Raw genomic sequence first — 20,517 nt, 5'->3', positions numbered from 1 at the left:
GTTTATCCACTCACTAGATTATGGACACATGGGTTGTTTCTAGTTTTTGACTATTTTTGTAAAGATTTATTTATTTATACAAGCACAGAGATACAGGCCAGAGGCGCGGGAGGGTGAATGAATCCACCAGAGACAGAGCAGGGAGCAGAAAAGGCAGAAGAACTGAAATACACTGCTGAGGGGAGCAGCAGGCGAGACAGGAGAAGTCGGCCACACCATGTGGGAATATCCCTTGCCGGCCGGCCAGCTGTATATGGACCAGCACTGCAGAGGCTGCGGACAGCTTCACAGCACTGGGCTCAACCTGCTGCACCACCGGGGAGGGCCTTTGACTATTTTGAATAAAGCTACTATAAAAACTCATGTACAAGGCCTCCCTTGGTGGCACAGGTGGTTGAGCCCAGCGCTGTGAAGCTGTCCACAGCCTCTGCAGTGCGGGTTCGATCCCGGCCAGCATGCGAGAATCCCACAAGTTGCGGCAGACCTTTCCTGTCTCACCTGCTGCTCCCCTCAGCAGTGTATTTCAGTCAGTCCGCCCGTTCTGTTACCTGCTATGTTTCTGATGAATCCTCTCACCCTCCCGCACATCTGGCCTGTACCCCGGTTCTTACATGCATGAATAAATAAATCTTAAAAAAAAAACTCATGTACAGCTCTTTGTGTGGACATGTTTTCATTTCTTTTGCATACATATCAAGGAATGGGATTGCCGGCTAGGATGATATGTTCCGGGTTGTCAGAAACTGCCAAAGTGATACACCATTTTGCTTTCCCACTGGCAGCCAGCAGTGTCTGAGAATTCCAACAACTCACATCATCACTAGTAGACACTGTCTTTATTATAGCTGTCTTAGTGGGTATGAAGAGGCAACTTATTATGGCATTAATTTGCATTTCCCTAAAGCCTTAAGGGTTTAAAATCAGTTCCTTTTCCTATTAAAACTTGTGCCATGGCTCCAGGATAGGCCTCATCTTCTTTCAGAAGAGACTTTGCAATGACCCACTAATTGGTCTTGTGGCCTAAGCCCCTCATTCCTAAAAGCACATGTGCCTAGTGATTATTCCAACGTAAACACCTAATCGCATCACTCACTTCCTTTCTTAACACCCCCAACAGCTGCTCTTTACCCCCACCCCAAAATGCCCCAAGGGCCAGCTGGGAAGGGGTGAGTAAAATCACAGTCAGTTGTGGGGGAATGTGGTGAACTCAGGGCCTGGCCTAAAGGGGCACCAGCCACTCAATACCACTTGCCCACTGTGCTGCCCTCTGGCAGTGTGGACGGTCCATGACAAGGGTTTCTAACCAAGAAAAAAACAACTGTGATTTCTCAAGGGAAAGTTCCTAATTTTTAAACGTTGGCAACTAAGTCAATGTAAAAATAAACAAAATTTCCCTGGGCTGAAGAAGGCACACCAGTAGGCCAACAATGCCAGTCCATGGTCCTCCAGGGAGCAATGCCAGTCCACCTCAAGTCCTCATTACTCCAGCCCCCACCCCCAGGTGACCTGCAGTTCCCTGGACATAGCATTCAGGTCTTCACTTCTGATTGCCCTTCCATCTACACTACTGGCCCAGCACACTGCTGCTGGCCTCCAGTCTCACCTGGGCCTTCCTCCTGTCAAAATGCCACCTCCTTCTCCTCAGCTGGCAGGCCAAATCAGCCATCAGTCCTGATCATGTGTCCTGCCCACAGTTCCCAGCATACCCAAAGCAGGATCTTCTCACTTGTCAGTCTTAACCAAAATTCTGAGTACTTATGCAGGCATGAACCAGTCCCCGTCACCCTACCTCTGGGTCCTTAAATATCCATTCCATTTCATAAATCAGAAAGCAGCAGTGTCTCTGGAGTAAGTAGAATCCTTATAGAAAACGCAGTGTGAAATATATATATATATATATATATATATATATACACACACACACACACATACACACACACACATATGTGATTTTTGGTACTCACTTAGCATAGGGTGAATGCTTCACACTCAGGGCTGGAATATATTTGGGAATGGGTGCCTTTCCTAATCTCAGCCAGGCATTCTATGGCTGGCAGCTCTGACTCTGACAACCATGTATTACCAGTTTCCCATAATCGTTGACAATGGCAATTTATGGTTCCTTGTTTTCCATTGTGCACCTGGGGCAGGTGGTAGGTGAGCTGAGGTGATGATGAGTGTGGGCAAGAGCCCCAGGGCCACCCTCCTCAATACAGGTCACACCAGGAGCTAGAATTTCCAGCAGAGGTGGTACCTAAGTCTTTCTGGTGGCCAAGGTGGGGGAGGGTGGTTAAGGGGGACACGGGGCTGGATTCTTTCCTTATCCCAGCCCTCCTCTGAGATCCTAGTGTCCGCAGTCTGGATTGGGGTAATCCCAAATTCTGCCACTACCCTCCATGCCCCCTAATCCCATGCTCTCCCCATCTGCAGGGCCCTGCTTTTCCCCCACAATTCAGACCCCACCCCATAATCCAGTGGGCCTGGCATCCTGTGCTGGCTGCTACTCCACAGCCCACCCCCACGACTCTCACCCCAGATCCCTGAGCTTTTCCCCAATGTCTCTAATTTCCCTGCCTACTTCTAATTTTGGTTAGCCACATATCCAGCATCAAGACTCTGATTTCTCCCATCATTTCACATAACCCAGGCCTGCTAAAACCTACCAAGGATCCAGAGGGGTGCGGGAGATGACTCAAAAGGTCAGCTGTCCAAGGACCCCAGGGGACCCTCAGCACTGCATTCCATTCCTCCCACTTACTACAACCCAGCCCTTCTGCACTAGAACAGAAAAGAGGCTTGACCTGTGCCCCTACCGCACTAGCCTATCCTCCTCCTTTTCCGCGTCACAGACCCTCCGGGGATGCTGGCCTGCAACTGGCCATCTCCTCCAATACCAGCCCCACCCCTGACTCCTGACCGCGCTGCTACAAGCCCGTTAGCCAGGAGCAAGGGAGTTCAAGGCACTTGCCTAGCCTCCCTTCTCTCAAGGTATCACAGGGGGGTGCAGGACGCGGACGGCCAGGCCTCCCTCGCCCTGGCTCGCTCCCAAACTGCCCGCAGCCCTCTGTCACCCTCCAGGGGCCACGCCGCCGCCCGCCTGCACCTGCAACCGCAAAGACTGGGCTCAGTCCCGCCGGCTCGCCCCTCCGCCACCTCTCGGCTCCGGGTCCCGCAGCCGCGCCGCGAGCACCCAAGAGAGACAGCGGGCTCGGCGAGCGCGCAGAGGCTCGGCCGGGCGCCTAAGCTCCCTTCACCGAACCCCGCTCCCGGAACCGCGGCTCCGCCCACCCCGCCCTCCATCAGCCCGCCCCCGGCGTGATTGGCCGCGCTGGCTCATCTCTCCGCGCACTGATTGGCCAGCACTCGCGTCATTCAGGCGGGGCGCCGCGGCGGCGGCGGCGGCGGCGGAGGCAGCGGGACCGGAAGGGTCGAAGCGCCCCGGCGCCCCTCACACCCACTGCGGCGGCGGCGCGGGGCGGCGCGGAGCGGGGCGGGGCGTCCGGCGGAGCCCGGGGCAGCGGAGCCGCGAGCGGCCGACGCGCATCGCCGCTAGTCCGCCCGCCCGCCCTCTCCCCCTGGCGCGGCGGCGGGGAGGCGAGGTGAGCCCGGCAGCGGGCTAGGCCCGGCGGGGAGGGGCGCCGGGAGGCCGCGCGGCCTGGGTCTGCGGGAGGGCGCTGGGTTGGCGGCCTCTGGGCGGGGCTCTGGCTGGGCCGGGCCGCCTTCCCGGTCCTTCGGGCTGCGGCGGTCGCCCCCTCCCGCCTGGCTGTCAGCAGCCGGCAGCCGGGAGTCCGCTCGCTGGCCTGGCTCTGGCAGACCTGCCGTGGGGTCTGTGGGCGCCACCCCCCAACTGTGGGACCCGCAGCTGCACACCCACCCCCGATGCTCAGGAAATCGGAGTCAGGCTCCCAAGACCTTGGGCTCTGTGCTAACCCTCGGCTCTTCCCTCCGGAAAGTGGGAAAATGTCTACCCTCATGGACTGAGTTGTCAGGCTATGTGAATGTGTGTGAAAGCGCCTGGGCAGGAGTCCAGGGCCCATTTGTGAAAATTTGGGCGGGATAACACCTCTTGCTGGTGTGAGAGTGGCAGGAACCCCCTCCCTGCCTGTCCAGCTAGCCCCCACCCCCATCTCCTTGCTCCTCTGTGCCTTGTCATTGCATCCTCAGTGCCCAGCTTACCCAGAGCCAGCCCAGCCCACCTGCCCTGCCACTCCCGCACCCAGAGCTGCGCTCTCCTGTCCCGCCCATCTTCTCACCTGCTAGTACAAGCAGCCCTTTTACCTCAGGACCTTTACACTTGCTGCTTCCAGTGCTTGGAGTTGTCTGTAGGATCTTTGCACAGCTGACTCCTTCTGGACATTCTTCCGATCTGACGACTCATCTCCTTCCATGATCACCCTTTTTGTCCCTGCTTTAGTCATTCTCTTTATTTTGTTTATGGTTTTTTTTTTCCCTGTCATTCATTCTCATTCAAAACTGTACTATTTACTTGCCTGCATATTTTTGTCTCCCCCACTAGGAGGTAGCTCTGTGAAAATAGGTGTTGTCTGATTTTCCCCTACTTTATCCCCAGTCCTTAGAAAGCACAGTTAGTACTCAGTAATATCAATTCAGTAGAATACATGCATAACCTGCCTGTCTGCTGCCTCTGTTTTATCTGTTCACTTTATGACTTCTGAGTAACTTGTGAAACTTGTAAGCAAATGGAAGCTCGTTCTCATTTTGTGAAATTTTTTTTTGTCCTTGACCTCTTTATTTAGTAACTGTCAGAACAAACTGTGATACAGAATGTTACATTTTTATGATGGTTTAGCTCTGACTTTCCTCCATATATTCAGGCGACATTTATTGAATTCTCTATTATCTAGGTCAGGTTTTCTGGTCATCTCTGAGGATAAAAAATAGATAGCAACAGGGTCCTTTCCTTTAGAGAACCCCAGAGCACAATTGAAAAGGCAAACATGTAGACAGTTCCAGGACAGTGTGACACTTGCTGCTTGCTGTAGAGAGGAGGGATTGTGCCAGGGGAATGTGGAGGAGGTGACAGGTGGTGCTGGAGTTGGGCCTTGAAGGGTGATGAGAAATTTGCCAGGCAGGGAGAAGCACTGAAGTGGGAAAGGGCAGAGTCAAGGAAGGACTTTACACCATTGTGGGTTCTGGAATCAGCCTGGAGGAGAAGGTATAAGAGGACTCACAGAGTGGTGGGGACCAGACCTTACCTACATTTTTCAAAAGAAGCCAGAACTCTAAATTTGAATCTATACTCTCCTGATTTTTAGATTTTGGCAGTAACTAATTCAAAATTTTATTGCTGTGAGCCAAGCAAAATACAGACCTCATTCAACTTGATTGCAGGATTCTCAACCTCCAGGACGCATGTAGGAGGGAAGAGCTGCAATTAGCTAGAAAGGTAGCCCCAGGCCAGGAGAGTTAGGCAGTATTTGTCATCCAGGTACTATCATTTTAATTTGTTGCCAGAGGGCCTCCCCTGGTGGCACAGCGGTTGAAGCGGTTGAAGCGGCCCACAGCCTCTTGAAGCGCCGGTTCTATCCCCCGGCCCCCCCACCCACCACCACCCCTCCCCCGCCACCCCACCCCCCCCCCCACCCGCCTGGCGAGGGTCCCACATGGCACGCAGAACTCTCTGGCCGTGCCCGCTGCTCCCCTCAGCAGTGTACTTCAGCCCTTCTGCCTGTTCTGCTCCCCGCTCTGGCTCTGGTGAATTCTCTCACCCTCCCACACTTCTGACTGTACCCAGTGCTTGTATAAATGAATAAATCTTTTTAAAAAAAAAAGATAATTTGTCACTGGAGCCTGTGATAATTAGTAAAAACCCTCTTATAGAAACCCATATCTACAGAGGCAAAAATGGGTGTTCAAAGTTCAGAGCACAGAGCTAGAAAGTGAAATTTGAACCCAGATCTCCCTAAATTCAGCATTCCTTTGTGAGTCCCTTAGATCTTGACTTTTAATTTGTTCTAGAAGAACAACATCCAATCTAGGTAACATTTTCCTTCATTTACTCTTTTTTTTCTCCTTTGATCCTTCAGGGTTAAGAAATACATCTATTTTGGCAGTCTTCTGGACAGTTTTGAGTTTCCTGGGAATTTAATTTCCAGGGTGCCCAAACTTAAATTTTTTGACAGATTTAAATGTTTACTTGACCCCCTACACAAATGTTAAAAATGTAGACTTCAATTTATTTAAAAGTCTTAATTTTCTCAATAATGTGTCAGATGAAGCAATTAAAAGTGAGCAAAGCTATTGTTTTCATGATGCAGAAGGTAAAAAACAAAACCCACATTTTTAATGCTTTTTTTAAAGATTTATTTTATTTATTTATGCATACAAGAGCTATGGTGTAGGCCAGAGGTGTGAGGGGTGAGAGGATTCACCAGAGACAGAGTAGGGAATAGAACAGGTGGATCTACTGAAATACACTGCTGAGGGGCGCAATAGGTGAGACAGGGGAGATCTGCTGCGCCATATGGGTCAGCTCCCTGGCTGGGGATCGCACTCATGCTGCAATGGCTACAGATAGCTTCATAGTGCCAAGACTTAACCCCTTGCACCACCAGGGAGGCCCCACAAAAACCATATTTTTTACTCAACACTATTGTTTCAGTTGTAAGGCAGCTATTTTTTGTCTAAATATGTACTTATATTTAACTCCTGGTTAAGAAGGTAACATTTTTACATAATTTTCCTTAAAAATAATTGAATTGTATGGTCTTTCGTGATTTCGTGAACTAATTTCAGCATGTCTTTATTGTAACTGTTTATTGCAGGGATTTTAAACAACACACAGGATTACATACACACATACACACACACACACACACACACACACACCTGTAAGTAGAACATCCCTGTGAAGCCCTTGCAAAATAGTGCAAAGAAAAGGAGCAACTACATTAATTTACATGGAAAAAATTTTGAGCAATCCCAGATACAAAAAATAACCTGCCAAATCTTACTACATAGTAAGTTAAACCTAAAATAACACAAGCATATAGTCAAAACAGAAATGCTGTAATAAATACACAGCTTGTGTAAAGTGGTTCTGGGGAACGGAGATTAATGGGACCCCTAGTTGCTCTGATCACAAGCTGCTTCCAGAGCAGCTCATAGCCAAAGAAATGATCACTTTTCACCTTTTGCCTTTTATCATAGAATTAAGGTGTTTTTTAGTTATCAAAAACTGGTACTAATTTAGATATTTCATAAAGCAAACTTTCAAAAAGCAGGGCATACCTGTAATCAGAATAGTTGCCAACACCTGACCAATCTTGTTTCATTCCTCACCTCATCCACTTAGACCTGCCCATATTATTTTCAGGCAAATTCTAGATATGATGTCATTTCATCCACAGATTTTTTTCACTATGTGTTTCTAAAAGATAAAAACCCTTTTAAAGTTGAAAAAACAGGGCATCCCTGGTGGCACAAGGGGTTAAGCACCACACTATGAGGCAATCCGCAGCCTCTGCAGCACAAATTCGATCCCTGGCCAGGCAGAGAGAAACCCACATGGCAAAGCAGACCTCTCCTGACTCACCCGCTGCTCCCCTCAGCAGTGTACTTTGGTCAATCTGCCTATTCTGTTTCCCATTCTGTCTCTGGTGAATCAACCCCCGCATCTCTGGCCTGTACCCAGCTCTTGTATGCATAAATAAATAAATCTTTAAAAAAAATAAAGTTGAGAAAATAATACTTCCTTAATATCATCAAATAACCAGTTAATATTCAAGTTTCCAGTTGGCCTGTATGTTTTAGATAATGGATAAACAAGGAACAATCCGTGTGTGTGTGTGTGTGTGTGTGTGTGTGTGTAGGGAAAAAAATCAGTGAAGTATAAAGAAAATTAGTAGATGATAGTATTATAAAAGCAACGAGTTTTAATATGACTTTTAAATTTCTTTTAATCTATAGATTTCCTCCTGTTTTTTGTTTTCCCTGTAGTTTATTCTTTAAATCCATTGGGTGGTTCTGTAGCTTTTCTGTTGTTGGGATTTTACTGATTGCATCTGTCCAATGTAATTTAATGTGTTCCTCTGTATTTCTTGAAAATTCACAGCTGGATCTATAAAAGTCTTAGTAAGATTTGGGGTGCCTTTCTTGGGGGGGGTGCATTTTTCCATAGAGTGGCCGGTAGTCTAGGCTCCATCTGTGACATTTCCCACCACTGTTACATTGCTTCATTAGGGGCAAGTTTATATATCTTTTGTGCAACATGAACTTATTTTTTAGAAAAGATCTGTGTGGGGGGCCTCCGCAGCAGTTGAGCGCTGGGTTGCAAAGCTGCCTGCAGCCTCTGTAGCGCCGGTTCGATCCCCAGCTGCTCCCCGGCCACAGGAGGAGGGTCCCACGTGGCACGCAGACCTCTCCTGCCGCCTGCTGCTCCCCTCAGCAGTGTACTTTGGTCCTTCTGCCTGCTCTGCTCCCCGCTCTGGCTCTGGTGGGTTTTCTCGCCTTCCTGTGCTTCTGACTGTGCCCAGTGCTTGTATAAATAAATAAATCTTAAAAAAAAAAAAAAAAAGATCTGTGTGTGGATCTTTTCAGATTTTTATTGACCTTTGAATTACAAGTGAAAAATTTTAACCAGTGCATCAAATCCTTTTTGAAAAATGTTGGTACCATTTTAACATAGGAATTCCTTATAGCATATTACTTTAACATAGGAATTCCTAGACATTTGAAGATGAAATTCAACAAATTTTATTTCTATTTCACTGGTGTTAATGCTTGTTTGCGTTTTTTGTTTGTTTGTTTTTGGTCCCATAAAACATTCCAATCCTCTCCCCAGCAAATTTTACCTCAGTAATTTTTTTTTTAAGTTAAAGATTACATACTTTAAAACTTTTTATTTTTTTTTAAATTTATTTATTTATGCATATAAGAACTGGGGTGTAAGCCAGAGATGGGGAGGGTGAGAGGATTCACCAGAGAGAGCAGGGAGCAGAACAGGCAGATCTACTGAAATACACTGCTGAGGGGAGCAGCAGGTGAGGCAGGAGAGGTCTGCTGCACCATGTGGGTTAGTTCCCTGGCTGGGGACCTAACTCTTGCTGTAGTGGTTGGCAATAGCTTGATAGTGCTGCCTTTAACCCCTGTGCCACCAGGGAGGCTCCAAAAGCTTTTTAGGAATACTAGAAATAGATTCTAAGGGCATATGGATTACAAATTAGATGTTTTATTTCTTCCTCAAAAGTGAGACATTAATTTAACCCCCTTTATTTTAAATAGGTTCTTGCCTGGTCTAAAGTTGTAATTTGAAATATTTCTATCAGTGAATTATTTGGTTATTAGGAGAATGAACAGAATGAAAGCCACCATTTTGTGGTATGCTAAAAGTTTGTCTTTCCATAGGCCAGGGTACCAAGCACTTGGCATTTGTTTAAGAAACATTTTTATGGGCCTCCCCTGGTGGCGCAGGCGGTTGAGCGCAGCGAGGCAGACCTCTGTCCTGTCGTGCCCACTGCTCCCCTCAGCAGTGTATTTCAGTCAATCTGCCTGTTCTGTTCCCTGCTCTGTCTCTGGTGAATCCTCTCACCCTCCTGCACATCTGGCCTGTGCCGCGGTTCTTTATAAATAAATAAATCCTAAAAAAGAAATGTAAAAAAAGAAAAGAAACATTTTTATCACTCCTACTTCAGAATGCTGCAACAGGAAAGGATAATTAAAAAAGAATGATTGTTTTGAAAATAACTTCTTTTCTTTAAAATAAAAGTGTGTAAATAAATAAATGTGTGTACCTATGTACATACACACATTTATTTAGCTATGTACACACATAGGTGCACACATTTATTTATTTAGCTATGTACACACATACACACATACCTCCAAGATATTGTGGGTTTGACTCCACGCCATTGCAATAAAGTGTGTCACACACAGTTTTTAGTTTCCTAGTGCACGTAAAAGTTATGTTTATACTATATTGTAATATATTAAGTGTAAAATAGCATTGTCTTAAAAATGTATACTATAATTTAAAAATACTTGATAGCTAAAAAATGCATCACATCCTAGTTCACCATCATCTGAGCTGTAGGGAAAATAGCACCAATAGACTTGTTACCATAAACCTTCAATTTGTAAAAAGTGCCAGTATCTGAAATGCAGTAAAGCAAAGCACAATAAAACAGGTCTGCTTGTGTATACCTATAGAACTGTTAGTGATTTAATTAGTTAGCTTGTTTAAATATTATGTATCTAAACTGATGCTGCTGTTAGTTCAATTTTAGCATATCTAGGTGTGAGGGTGCAGGCCAGGTAATAAATCCACCTCTGGTTCTGGAAATCAAAATCTGCTTCACCAATTCTTTACTCTCAGAAACAAATACATTAGCTCTATGTTATGATGCAGATATCTTCAGAAATTTTCTTGAAACATCTGCCTGCTGCACCCTAGAATGTATAGTAAGTTCTGTGTATTTGCCTTCTGTCTGTTGTGTGTTTTACAGAGATACTCATCCACTATTAGCCTTGTTTGTACTTACTAGATCTAGTAAGCATTTGCACATAATAGATCCTAGTTCACCTTTTCAGAAGGCTAACCAGTTTGGGGAAGCACTAAATAGCATGAATATGGAAATCTCTGTCAGCTGACATTGAATTCTTACCTATGTTGGACATGGTGTTGGCTGTCTGAGATGGATTCTGTGCTTCTCCCCACTTACAGTTAAGTATGGCCACATCACCCTGATAAATTACAGACCCACTGCCCTGTCTGCAGAATCCTAATCTTAAACCATTGCTCTGTGCTGCCTTACCACATTTATCCTCCCGCTTAGTTTACCTGTAGCATTTACTGGGCATCCACTGTATAATTAGTAGGGCATTGAGAAATGAATCAGGCACACTTTCTGCTCATAGACCGAAGCAGAGATAGACTTGTAATAAAATGTAAAATAAATAGAGGTTGTGCTGGGGAGAAAAGGGTGTGCCCAATGCAGGTTGACTACAGAGGAAACTATACAGGAGTGCTTGAACTGGGGTTTGAGGAGGATGAAGGTAGATGAGGAGAACAAAAGGGAGAGGGAAGTCATCTCTGGCAAATGGAACAGTTCACACAGAGAGGCCCGAAGGTGTGCAGTAGCCTTTGTTGCTGCCAGTCCCACGTGGTTTGATATCGCTTAAGAGGGGGCATGCTGATTCCTCTGCTGTGCTAAGGATTGTCATTTTACTCTCAAGAGAGACAATCGCTGTTGAAATTTAAACAAGAGAACAGTATATTCCAACAGATCTCCCCCTCTCTTTAATTCCTTGTTTTGAACTAATTGTAGATTCACATCAATCCCATGCATACTTTACCCAGTTTCCCCCAGTGATTATATATTTACATGACTCTAGTACATCAAAACCAGGTGTTGGTAATATGTATGTTCCCACCACATGGGGAGGTTGGTATAACCACCACCACAATAAAGATAAGAAGCAATTTCATCACCGCAAAGAACTCACTTGTCCTATAGCCACCTTTCACACTTCCTGGCTACATGTAGAACCTTTAGTAATGGCTCTGCATCTCTATAATTTTGTCATTTCAAGCATGTATATAGGTGGAATTATATAGTATGGATCTTTGGAAATTGACTGTTGTTCACTAAAATTTCATAGCAACTTTAAGATCCATCCCAGTTGCATGTATCAATAGTTAAGTCATTTTATGATTGGGTGTTGTTCCGTGGTATGGATGTACATCAACATCTGGATTGTTCCCAGTTTTGAGCTATTAAAAATATAACCACTGTGATCATTTAGGTACAAGTTTTCATGTGTACAGATCATTTTCTGAAGTGTCATTTGTGCAGTGGTTTGGAGGTACAGGAACAGGCTAGGAGAGCACTTTGGGTGTCAGTGTGGCCAAGGAATGATAAAAAGGTTGTCATATCTAGCGCACTGGGCCTCAGGGCTGGAGAAGGGGAGAATGGACAGGTCTAAGTGCCTGCAAGATAGGGGTGGGAAGAATCCCTGCTAGCTCCTCAGGATCCATTGGTGGGTGATATGATCATCAAATACCAGTTGTTACTATGTATTGTATATCCTGTAGTTTAAGAACTGATGTTCAGAAGGATAGCCCTGAAATGCTATGAGGTTCCTGATTATCTATGAAGATTAAGTTTTTGTGCTATCCTATTTTTAATAAGAATTAAAGGGGGGAAAGAATAATTTGATTAAAATTTTCAGCAAGTATTGAAACAAAGAAGGTAATTGAAAATCTGCTTTTAATCCCAATGTTTAATTCAAATATTGCATGTCCTGTATATTCTGAAGCATTAGTGTGATTAAAGGTTTGAGTCTATAGGTCCATCAGAAGAAGAAAAAGTGTCTTGGTAGGGCTGAGCTAGCAGGGTGAAATGAGAAGGCCTTTGTCTTTTACTGGCTGGTCCTGGTCAGCTGTACTTCACTTTCTAAATAAAATGGAGAGATATTCAAGTGTTGTATTGGGAAGAACATGAATATTTCAGTGAAACACCAAAATTCAAATATGGCCCTTGCCACTTCCCAGAGGGAATGTGGGCACCTACCTTACTGTGTCCAAGCTGCTTCCTCATTTTACAGAGTGGGCACAGTGCTGCACACCTGTGGGTTGTCAGGAGAGCTTTCACAACCACACAGCTGAGGGCCTGGCCCACTCTCCTGCCCAAGTCCATCTGACAGAGACTCGTCCTCCATATGGGTGTCAGATTGACCATTCTGCAGCTTTTCACTTAAAAGTGATTTTTTTTTAGGGCCTCCCTGGAGGCAAAAGGGATTAAGCACAACATTATGAAGCTGTCTGCAACCTCTGCAGCATGAGTTCAGTCCCCGGCCAGGGAGCTACCCACATGGCGGAGCAGACCTCTCCTGACTCGCCTACTGCTCCCTTCAGCAGTGTATTTCAGTTGGTCTGCCTGTTCTGTTCCCCACTTTGTCTCTGGTCAATCCTCTCACCCCCTGCACTTCTGGCCTGTACCCCAGCTCTTGTATGCATAAATAAATAAATCTTTTTTTAAAAAGGTGATTTTTTTTTAAACTTTTGTAATGTTACTTAAAAAGCACAAAATAGAGGGCCTCCCCGGTGGCACAGCGGTTGAGCGCTGGGTTGGGAAGCTGCCCGCAGCCTTTGCAGCGCCGTTTCAATCCCCGGCTGCTCCCCGGCCACCGGAGGAGGGTCCCACATGGCGCGCAGACCTCTCCTGCCGCCCGCTGCTCCCCTCAGCAGTGTGCTTTGGTCCTTCTGCCTGCTCTGCTCCCCGCTCTGGCTCTCGTAGGTTCTCTCGCCCTCCCGCGCTTGTGACTGTGCCCAGGGCTTGTATAAATAAATAAATAAATAAATAAATAAATAAATAAATAAATAAAATACACAAAATAGAAAGTAATAATGGCAAGAGTGAATGTTTCTTTTCCCACTGTCTGTGCACTTGCTAGCATATGGTGTGTGCTTGTTTCCATAGATTGCCATATACTATGTGCACTATGCTCTAACTTGCTGTTTCCTTTACATATTGTACATATCTTCCTATATTAGTACAAAAACTCTGCACTTTTTTAAGTGGCATTATTGTACTTTTATGCCATAATTTGTTCAATCAATGTACAATGTACATTTTATGTTATAGAAATAACCTTGCCAGTTAGAAATGCAACAAACGTCCTTGTACAAATATTTTGACATATTTATAGAATTGTAGTTACCAAGTTAGGAGTAAGATGCATTTAAATGTTTTCATTAGAAAAAAAAAAATTCCAGGGCCTCCCCAGTGGCGCAGCGGTTGAGCGCCGGGTTGCGAGGCTGCCCCAGCGCCGGTTCGATCCCCGGCTGCTCCCCGGCCACCAGAGGAGGGTCCCACATGGCGCCCAGACCTCTCTGCCACCCGCTGCTCCCCTCAGCAGTGTACTTCGGTCCTTCTGCCTGCTCTGCTCCCCGCTCTGGCTCTGGTGAGTTCTCTCGCCCTCCCGCGCTTCTGACTGTACCCAGTGCTTGTATAAATAAATAAATAAATATTTAAAAAAATAAAATCTTAAAAAAAAATTCTGTAGATATTATCTGTTTTCTTTTCAAAAAAGATTTTATCAATTTACAATCCTCCGTGGCATGTATGAAAGTACCTGTTTCCTTGCAACCGGTTGGTACTTGATTTGTACTTAGTTCTTGCTTCCTTTAGCTCCATCTCTCACACACTCCCTCCGCTTGCTTCTTTCCTCTCCTGGACACACTCTGCTGGGCTCCTGCCAGCAACCTTTGCATACTGTAGGACACTCTCTTTGGTGTGATAAGAATTCTGTTGGTGTTTGAGGGAAGGGTTTGCCTGGTTAGCATATTGTCAGTAGCATCTACCCCATGCTGGGAACACTGGAGGCTCTCAGGAAATGTTTACTGGGAGAACTAAGTCAATGGTATCGATGTCCCCACAGTGCTCAGACTATATACCCTCTCTACTGTTCTTTCCCTCTTTAAAATTTTATAACCATATAAAGCTGTAGTTAAAATTAAAACTTTTTTATTTAGAAAGTTAATCAGAATTTAATATATTTCCAGTTCCTGAAATGCTTATCCCCAGAAAAATACAAGAGGTAGAGAAAAAAATTTTTAGACTTTTCTGAACTGTGGGACTGTTTCTCCTGCCCAATATTTACTTATAGAACATGTAGATTTTACTCCAGTATGGGGTGGGGAGGAAGAGAGGAATTCTATAAGAACCTCCATTCTTGGACAAAGAGATTTTAGATTAAAGCATTTCATTCATCAAGCATTGATCAAAGCAGCCAAGCCGTGCATTCTTCTCCCCGGGTGTCACTATCATGCCGCTTTTTGGCCAGATCTCCCCTTCTCCAGCCTCACCCACTGGAATCCATCCCTTTCTGAACGTCTTGCATGAACTCTCTGCCAAGCAAGTCACAGCATTTGCTACTTGTGCTTTGATGGCTCCACAGCCCTCAGATTCAGGTCCAGATGGCTCCAAGTAGCCTTGCAGGACCGTGGTGATCTGGCCTTTTTTTCTCTCTCCAACTGCTTTCCCCCACTATTGGCGAAACTAAATCTCATATGACTTTGGAAGGCACCTCTGCCTCTCTCACACACTGTTTCTCTTCACCAACCCCAAATTTCTCCATCCTTCTGGGTTAAAACTCTCCTTGCATTGGGTCTCTCCCTAAGGGTACGCTCTTTGTAAGCTTTCTGAAGGTAGGCGCTCTGCCTGTCCTGACACAGACCCTTGTCCACAGTGATGTTCAGGAAATGTTGTGTGAAAGATGGGCATTACTGGTGTATTATAATAGCGATAAGAAACAGTAGGTTGTAACAAATACCTGCCTTTATACAGAGCCTGTGATTCTTTGTGCTTACACCCCGCTAGTCAAGCTGAGAAGTTCACCATGTCTGAACACATGTTTGAGCTCCTTGCCTCTACTGTCTGTCTTTGGCAAAAGAGTCCATGGTGGAGGCCATCTCCTCCTTGAAGCTCTTCTTGTCTTCTGCGACCCTGCTAGTGGATAGGACTTTTTTTTTTTTTTTTTTTTTTTTTTTTTGCCATTTTGCTTATGGCCCTTATCTCATTGTAACTTGTAGTACAATAGAGATAACAGACATATTCCTCATACTTCTCCCCCAAATGGTGAATTATGCGCTACTTCAAAACTGGTTCTAGCTGATCTTGCTATATCTCCTATAAGGCTCTCCACTTTCTTGTACAAAGGTATTTTGTAAATGTTGGTTTGAATTGTCTATAAATAAATTAACCTTTACCTGTTCCTTCAGATGTCAGTAAAATGGAGCAGCATCATTGTGAGGGACTCCTTAGATGCTGTATTATTATGCAAAGCATTATTGAATTCTCATGCTATTGTCCTGTCATAGCAGTTCAGGGTGCCACGCCAAACAAAACAGACCTGCCCACAACCTCCTGAAGGCCTGTCACCCTCATCGCAGCTCAGAGCAGCATGGCTTGGCCAGGCTATTGAGCTCATAGTGTAACATGGGGCTGCTGATCGTACTGTGTGGGTCTTAGTGAATAGTGTGTTGTTGCAGCTAGTGCAGAACTGGCCTTCCAGAGCCTCTTCTAGCATGCTTGTAATGGCCACTGCCCTGAAAATGATTACAAAGCATGAATCAGTGGTCAGGTGGAGAAACTTCATTTGATTTAAATTCTTTTTTAGGCTTGTTAATTTTCCTTTATTTAATGAAAATCCTAGACATCATTGTGTTGAAATACAAATCTTCACCCATAAAAACTCATTGGATAGACATTAAATATTAGATGATGGAACAAACAAGCAGTAATTTGCTGGAGCTGTGGAATAAACCCTAAATTCTATGTTTTTAAACGTATGAAATGTTTACCTTTATGATTTTATTGTTTGCATTTTAAGTTTGTTTTTTAAGGCCAAAACAAATAGTGTTTCAATAATTTTTTTAATCAGACAAGCCAGGGAACCAAGTAAATATTGTTTCCTGCCAATTTGTTTTCTGTTTTAAAATCATGCAGGCTTCTGAGAGCAGGAATCTCAGCCTTCTGCCTAAGTTACAGAAAGGGCTCTGGGTGCTGCCAGTTTTACTCATTCCTTGTGGATAAGCATGGTGAATCTCCATGCTGTAGATAATGACAGAGTTCTATGTCTGCAATATCTGTTTTGAAGTCCACTAGTGATAAAGGGATGCAGGTCAGCTCTGGACCCACTCTGAGGAGATGGTAACTCCACTGTGAATATATATAGCATGAAACAGTGCAGACTCTTCTTTAATCTTTCCCCTTTTCAATCACTTTCACTTAGGATTTAGCTTCTGTCTCATCACTTTAACCTGAGTTTGTATACTTGCCAGAAGACTGGTCCATTTGTTTTTCCACAGGAATTACAGACATGATAATTTTGAAACAGTGCCTCCCTGTCTGGTTGACACAATATAGTATGATCTGGTTCCATAGGAATTAAGCTTACGAGAATCGTATATACAGACGTAGTGTTGTCATGGCTAATAAAAATGTATAAATTATTTTCTCCAAAGTTTGTTACTTTTATTCCAGTCTCTTGAAATGTGGTCACTTAAAGGCAGGGGCTCAAAGTCTGTTTCTTTCGTAATGGTCTTATACCACTGAAATGTCTTTGTATTTTTGGTATGTTGCTTAAGTTTAGAACTTGGTCAAACTGAGTTTATCAACTGAGAGCCTCTTTATCTTATATATTGGAAATACTATTAAGTGAAATATAAATTTGAAATACTATTAAGTTTTGCTTGTATAATTTCAATAAGAATGTATGTTCATTCTGTTTTTCTTTTCAGGAATCTGAGGATTGTAACCAGCTCTCTGGAGTATTGTATGACACTACATCATGAGTGACAGTAAATGTGATAGTCAGTTTTACTGTGTGCAAGTGGCAGACTCAACTTTCACTGTCTTAAAACGTTACCAACAGTTGAAACCAATTGGCTCTGGGGCCCAAGGAATTGTTTGGTAAGTATGGTCTGTTTCAATAGTTTGAACTGAGTTTCCTTTGTAATTAAAAGTAATCAGAATTTAGAAGCTTGATAAAAATATTCTTCTTTACAATAGGTTTATGAGCTAAACTGAATCAACCTCTTGCTTTAGTTATATGTAGTCAGATTATAGTTACAAGCCCAAAATTCAAATAGGTAGTGTTTTTTTTTTTTACTTTTCTTTGTTTTTTCTTCATTTTTCTTTTCCATTCCCCCTGCCCTCCCCCCTCCCCGTCATTATGATAGCAGAGTGATAATAAGTATGACAGTGAGTTGTAACAGAAATTTGGAGTTTTATTCATTTCTTCATCCTGGCCACCTTTCCCCCTCCCCCTTTTACTCCCAATCACTCCTATTCATTTCTAGGCGCCGTCATTGCAGTGTCTTGCCCTTCATTGGCAGGATGAGGCCAGTCAGTGTCATTATCACCCCATGGATTAACCAGGAAGGGATGCTGTGTGAGGGGTTGGGCTGGCCGTCTCTTCCTTGGTGTCTCACTTCAACCATGTGTCCAGCCCAGGACGTCAGAACCGTTGGTCTGACCCTGAACCTTAGTCTCTTGCATGGTAAGACAGTCAGCTGCCGCGACATCACTGGCCAGCTCAAGGTAAAGTTTTTCACATGTTTTCTAGATTATAGTTATCAGCACTTCCCAAACTTTTTATCCCTTATTTTTCTGGGCAGAACTTTTTTCTTTATCTTTTTTATTTTTTGGATTAATAAAAACAAGATTGTCATTGCATCTAAAAGAAACTGGTGAAGCTAATTATCCAATGTTTACAGCTTATAGGCAGAGGAGACCTCAGATAAAGGAGAACTCTTTTGGATGTTCTGGTTGGGAAGTTGTTTTCGTTAGAGATGTGACTTTAGGGAATCTTTGCCAATAGTTTGTAACTGATTCTCTGTTGTAGAGACGTGACATCAGGGAAGTGAGTTGTTTTCTTGGCTTAGGTGGTTTGGAGGCCTTAGTTGTGAAGAGGAAATTACACTTTAGAGTTTCCCAGGAAAGCTAATGAGAAAGAAACAACTGTTTGGAAGGAGTGTCTTGTGTCTAAAACACAGTGAACTCAACTTCCAAATGATAGCACACTACACTGGTACTTCAATTCAGTGATCCAAGAGAAGTTTTAAAGTCAATGAGTGGTTCAAATAGGAAATTTTGATGCTAATAAAAAGTCCTACTTTTTTTTTTTTGTGGGAATTGGATGCTAATTAGATAATTTGGCAAGACTGAGATCAAGGATGTATAATGTAATAAACACATAAAGGGGCCTACTTGAAGTAATAATTGCAAAACAAAAGACTTTGTAAGAGGTAGGCAGTTAAAATCAGTGGTTTCATTACAGGGTGGTAAATAAGAGTGTTTTGCAGAGATTAGATTTGGTTTTGCAGAGATTAGATTTGGTTTCCAGTTTGCATATACTACTCTTCATTCTGTTTTTTAAAGAAATGTTTGACAGTGAATTTATTCATTATATGTATTTTTCATTTAAAAATTCCAGATTTGGAAAAAAATTTCTAATATATGCCTATAAGCTAAACTACCTCTGGCAAAAGTTGTGGTAAAATTGTAAGATGTAAATTTCAGAATTTAAAAAAAATTTTAAAAACCAAGAGTTTAGAAACAAGCCCATATATCTATCGTCAGCTGATTTTTGAAAAGGGTACCAAGATTATTCAATAGGGAAAGAATAGTCTCTTCAACAGGTGGTGCTAAGACAATAGCCACATGAAAAAGAATGAACTTGGACTCCTACCTCAAGTAATGTAAAAAATTAATTCAGAATGGAAAAATTACTCAAATATGAGAACTAAAACCACAGAAAGTGGGCCTCCCTGGTGGCACAGGCAGTTGTTGGGCACAGCGCTGTGAAGCTGTCGGCAGCCTCTGCAGTGCCAGTTTGATCCCCGCTGGCCTTGGAGCAACCCACGTGGCGAGCAGACCTCTCCTGTCTCACCTGCTGCTCCCCTCAGCAGTATATTTTGTCAGTCTGCCTGTTCTGTTCCCCGCTCTGTGTCTGGTGAATCCTCTCATCCTCCCGCGCCTCTGGCCTGTACCCCGGTTCTTGTATAAATAAAATAAATCTTAAAAAAAAATACATAAAGCTCTTAGAATAAAACATAGGGGTAAATTTATTCATGACATTGGATTCTTAGAAATAACACCAGAAGCATGAACACAAAAGAATAGATAAGTTGGACTTCATCAAAATTAAAAACCTTTGTTTGCCAAGGACACTATCAAGAGAATGAAAAAACAACCCACAAAATATGAAAAGATTTGCATATCTGTTAAGAGTTCAGTATCCAGAGTATGTAAAGAATGCTTATAACTCACAGCAAAAAGACAGTTTTTCAAAAAGACGGTTTTTAAAAAAGGCTTGAATAGATATTTCCCCAAAGAAGTATACATGTGGACAATGCATGCATGAAAGATGCTCAGTGCTAATCATTTGGGAAATGCAAATCAAAACCACAATAAGTTATCCCTTCACACCCACTGGGATAACCATAATCAACAAAATGGAAAATAGCAAATGTTGGCAAGGATGTGAAAAAATAGAATTCTTACATGCTTCTGGTGAGAACTTAAAATGGTGTAGCCATTGGGAAACAGTTTGATGATTCCGCAACAAGTTAAACATAAAGTTACTGTATGATCCAGTGACTACACTTAAGTATAACCCCAAAGAATTAAGAACAGTTGTCAAAACACAGCCTTGTAAGTAAATGTACTGCTTATAGTAGCTGAAGATAAAACAGCCCAAATATCCATTAGCACATGAATGGATACACAAATTGTACTGTATTCGTACCTGTAATATTATTCGCTGTTAAAGAATGAAGCACTGATATGTACTTTAACATGGATGATACTCAAAAACATGCTAAGTGAAAAAAGCCATTCACAAATGGTCAAATATTATATGATTCCATTTATATAAAATATCCCAAGTATGTAAATCCATAGAGACAGATGAAGATCGCAGGTAAACTGGATCAAGGAAAAGGAGGGTAAGGAGAGCAGCTGTTTAATGGATATGGATTTCCTTCTG

General features: G+C 43.5%; 1 protein-coding gene across 4 annotated transcripts in view; it reads left to right on the top strand.

Annotated features, from left to right (window-relative positions):
- The first annotated feature begins 3,374 nt into the window (after positions 1-3,374).
- MAPK9 (mitogen-activated protein kinase 9) overlaps positions 3,375-20,517 on the top strand; it is a 51,798-nt gene continuing 34,655 nt past the window's right edge. For 2 of the 4 annotated variants that reach the window (XM_037500557.1, XM_054691881.1), the window contains exons 1-2: positions 3,375-3,599; positions 17,267-17,438. In XM_037500557.1, coding sequence (XP_037356454.1) covers positions 17,317-17,438 — 122 coding nt within the window. In that variant the 5' untranslated portion in view covers positions 3,375-3,599; positions 17,267-17,316. Of the gene's footprint in view, positions 3,600-17,266; positions 17,439-17,863; positions 18,069-20,517 lie in introns of those variants that run through there. The other 2 variants (XM_037500561.2, XM_037500560.2) reach the window with 2 other exon arrangements.

Source organism: Talpa occidentalis, unplaced genomic scaffold (genome assembly GCF_014898055.3).
Source record: "Talpa occidentalis isolate TD23 unplaced genomic scaffold, MPIMG_talOcc4v2.1 talOcc4.9, whole genome shotgun sequence".
In the NCBI taxonomy this organism is placed as follows: Eukaryota; Metazoa; Chordata; class Mammalia; order Eulipotyphla; family Talpidae; genus Talpa; species Talpa occidentalis.
Note: the sequence above shows the minus strand (reverse complement) of the source record. Positions and strands in the feature narration are given on the sequence as shown.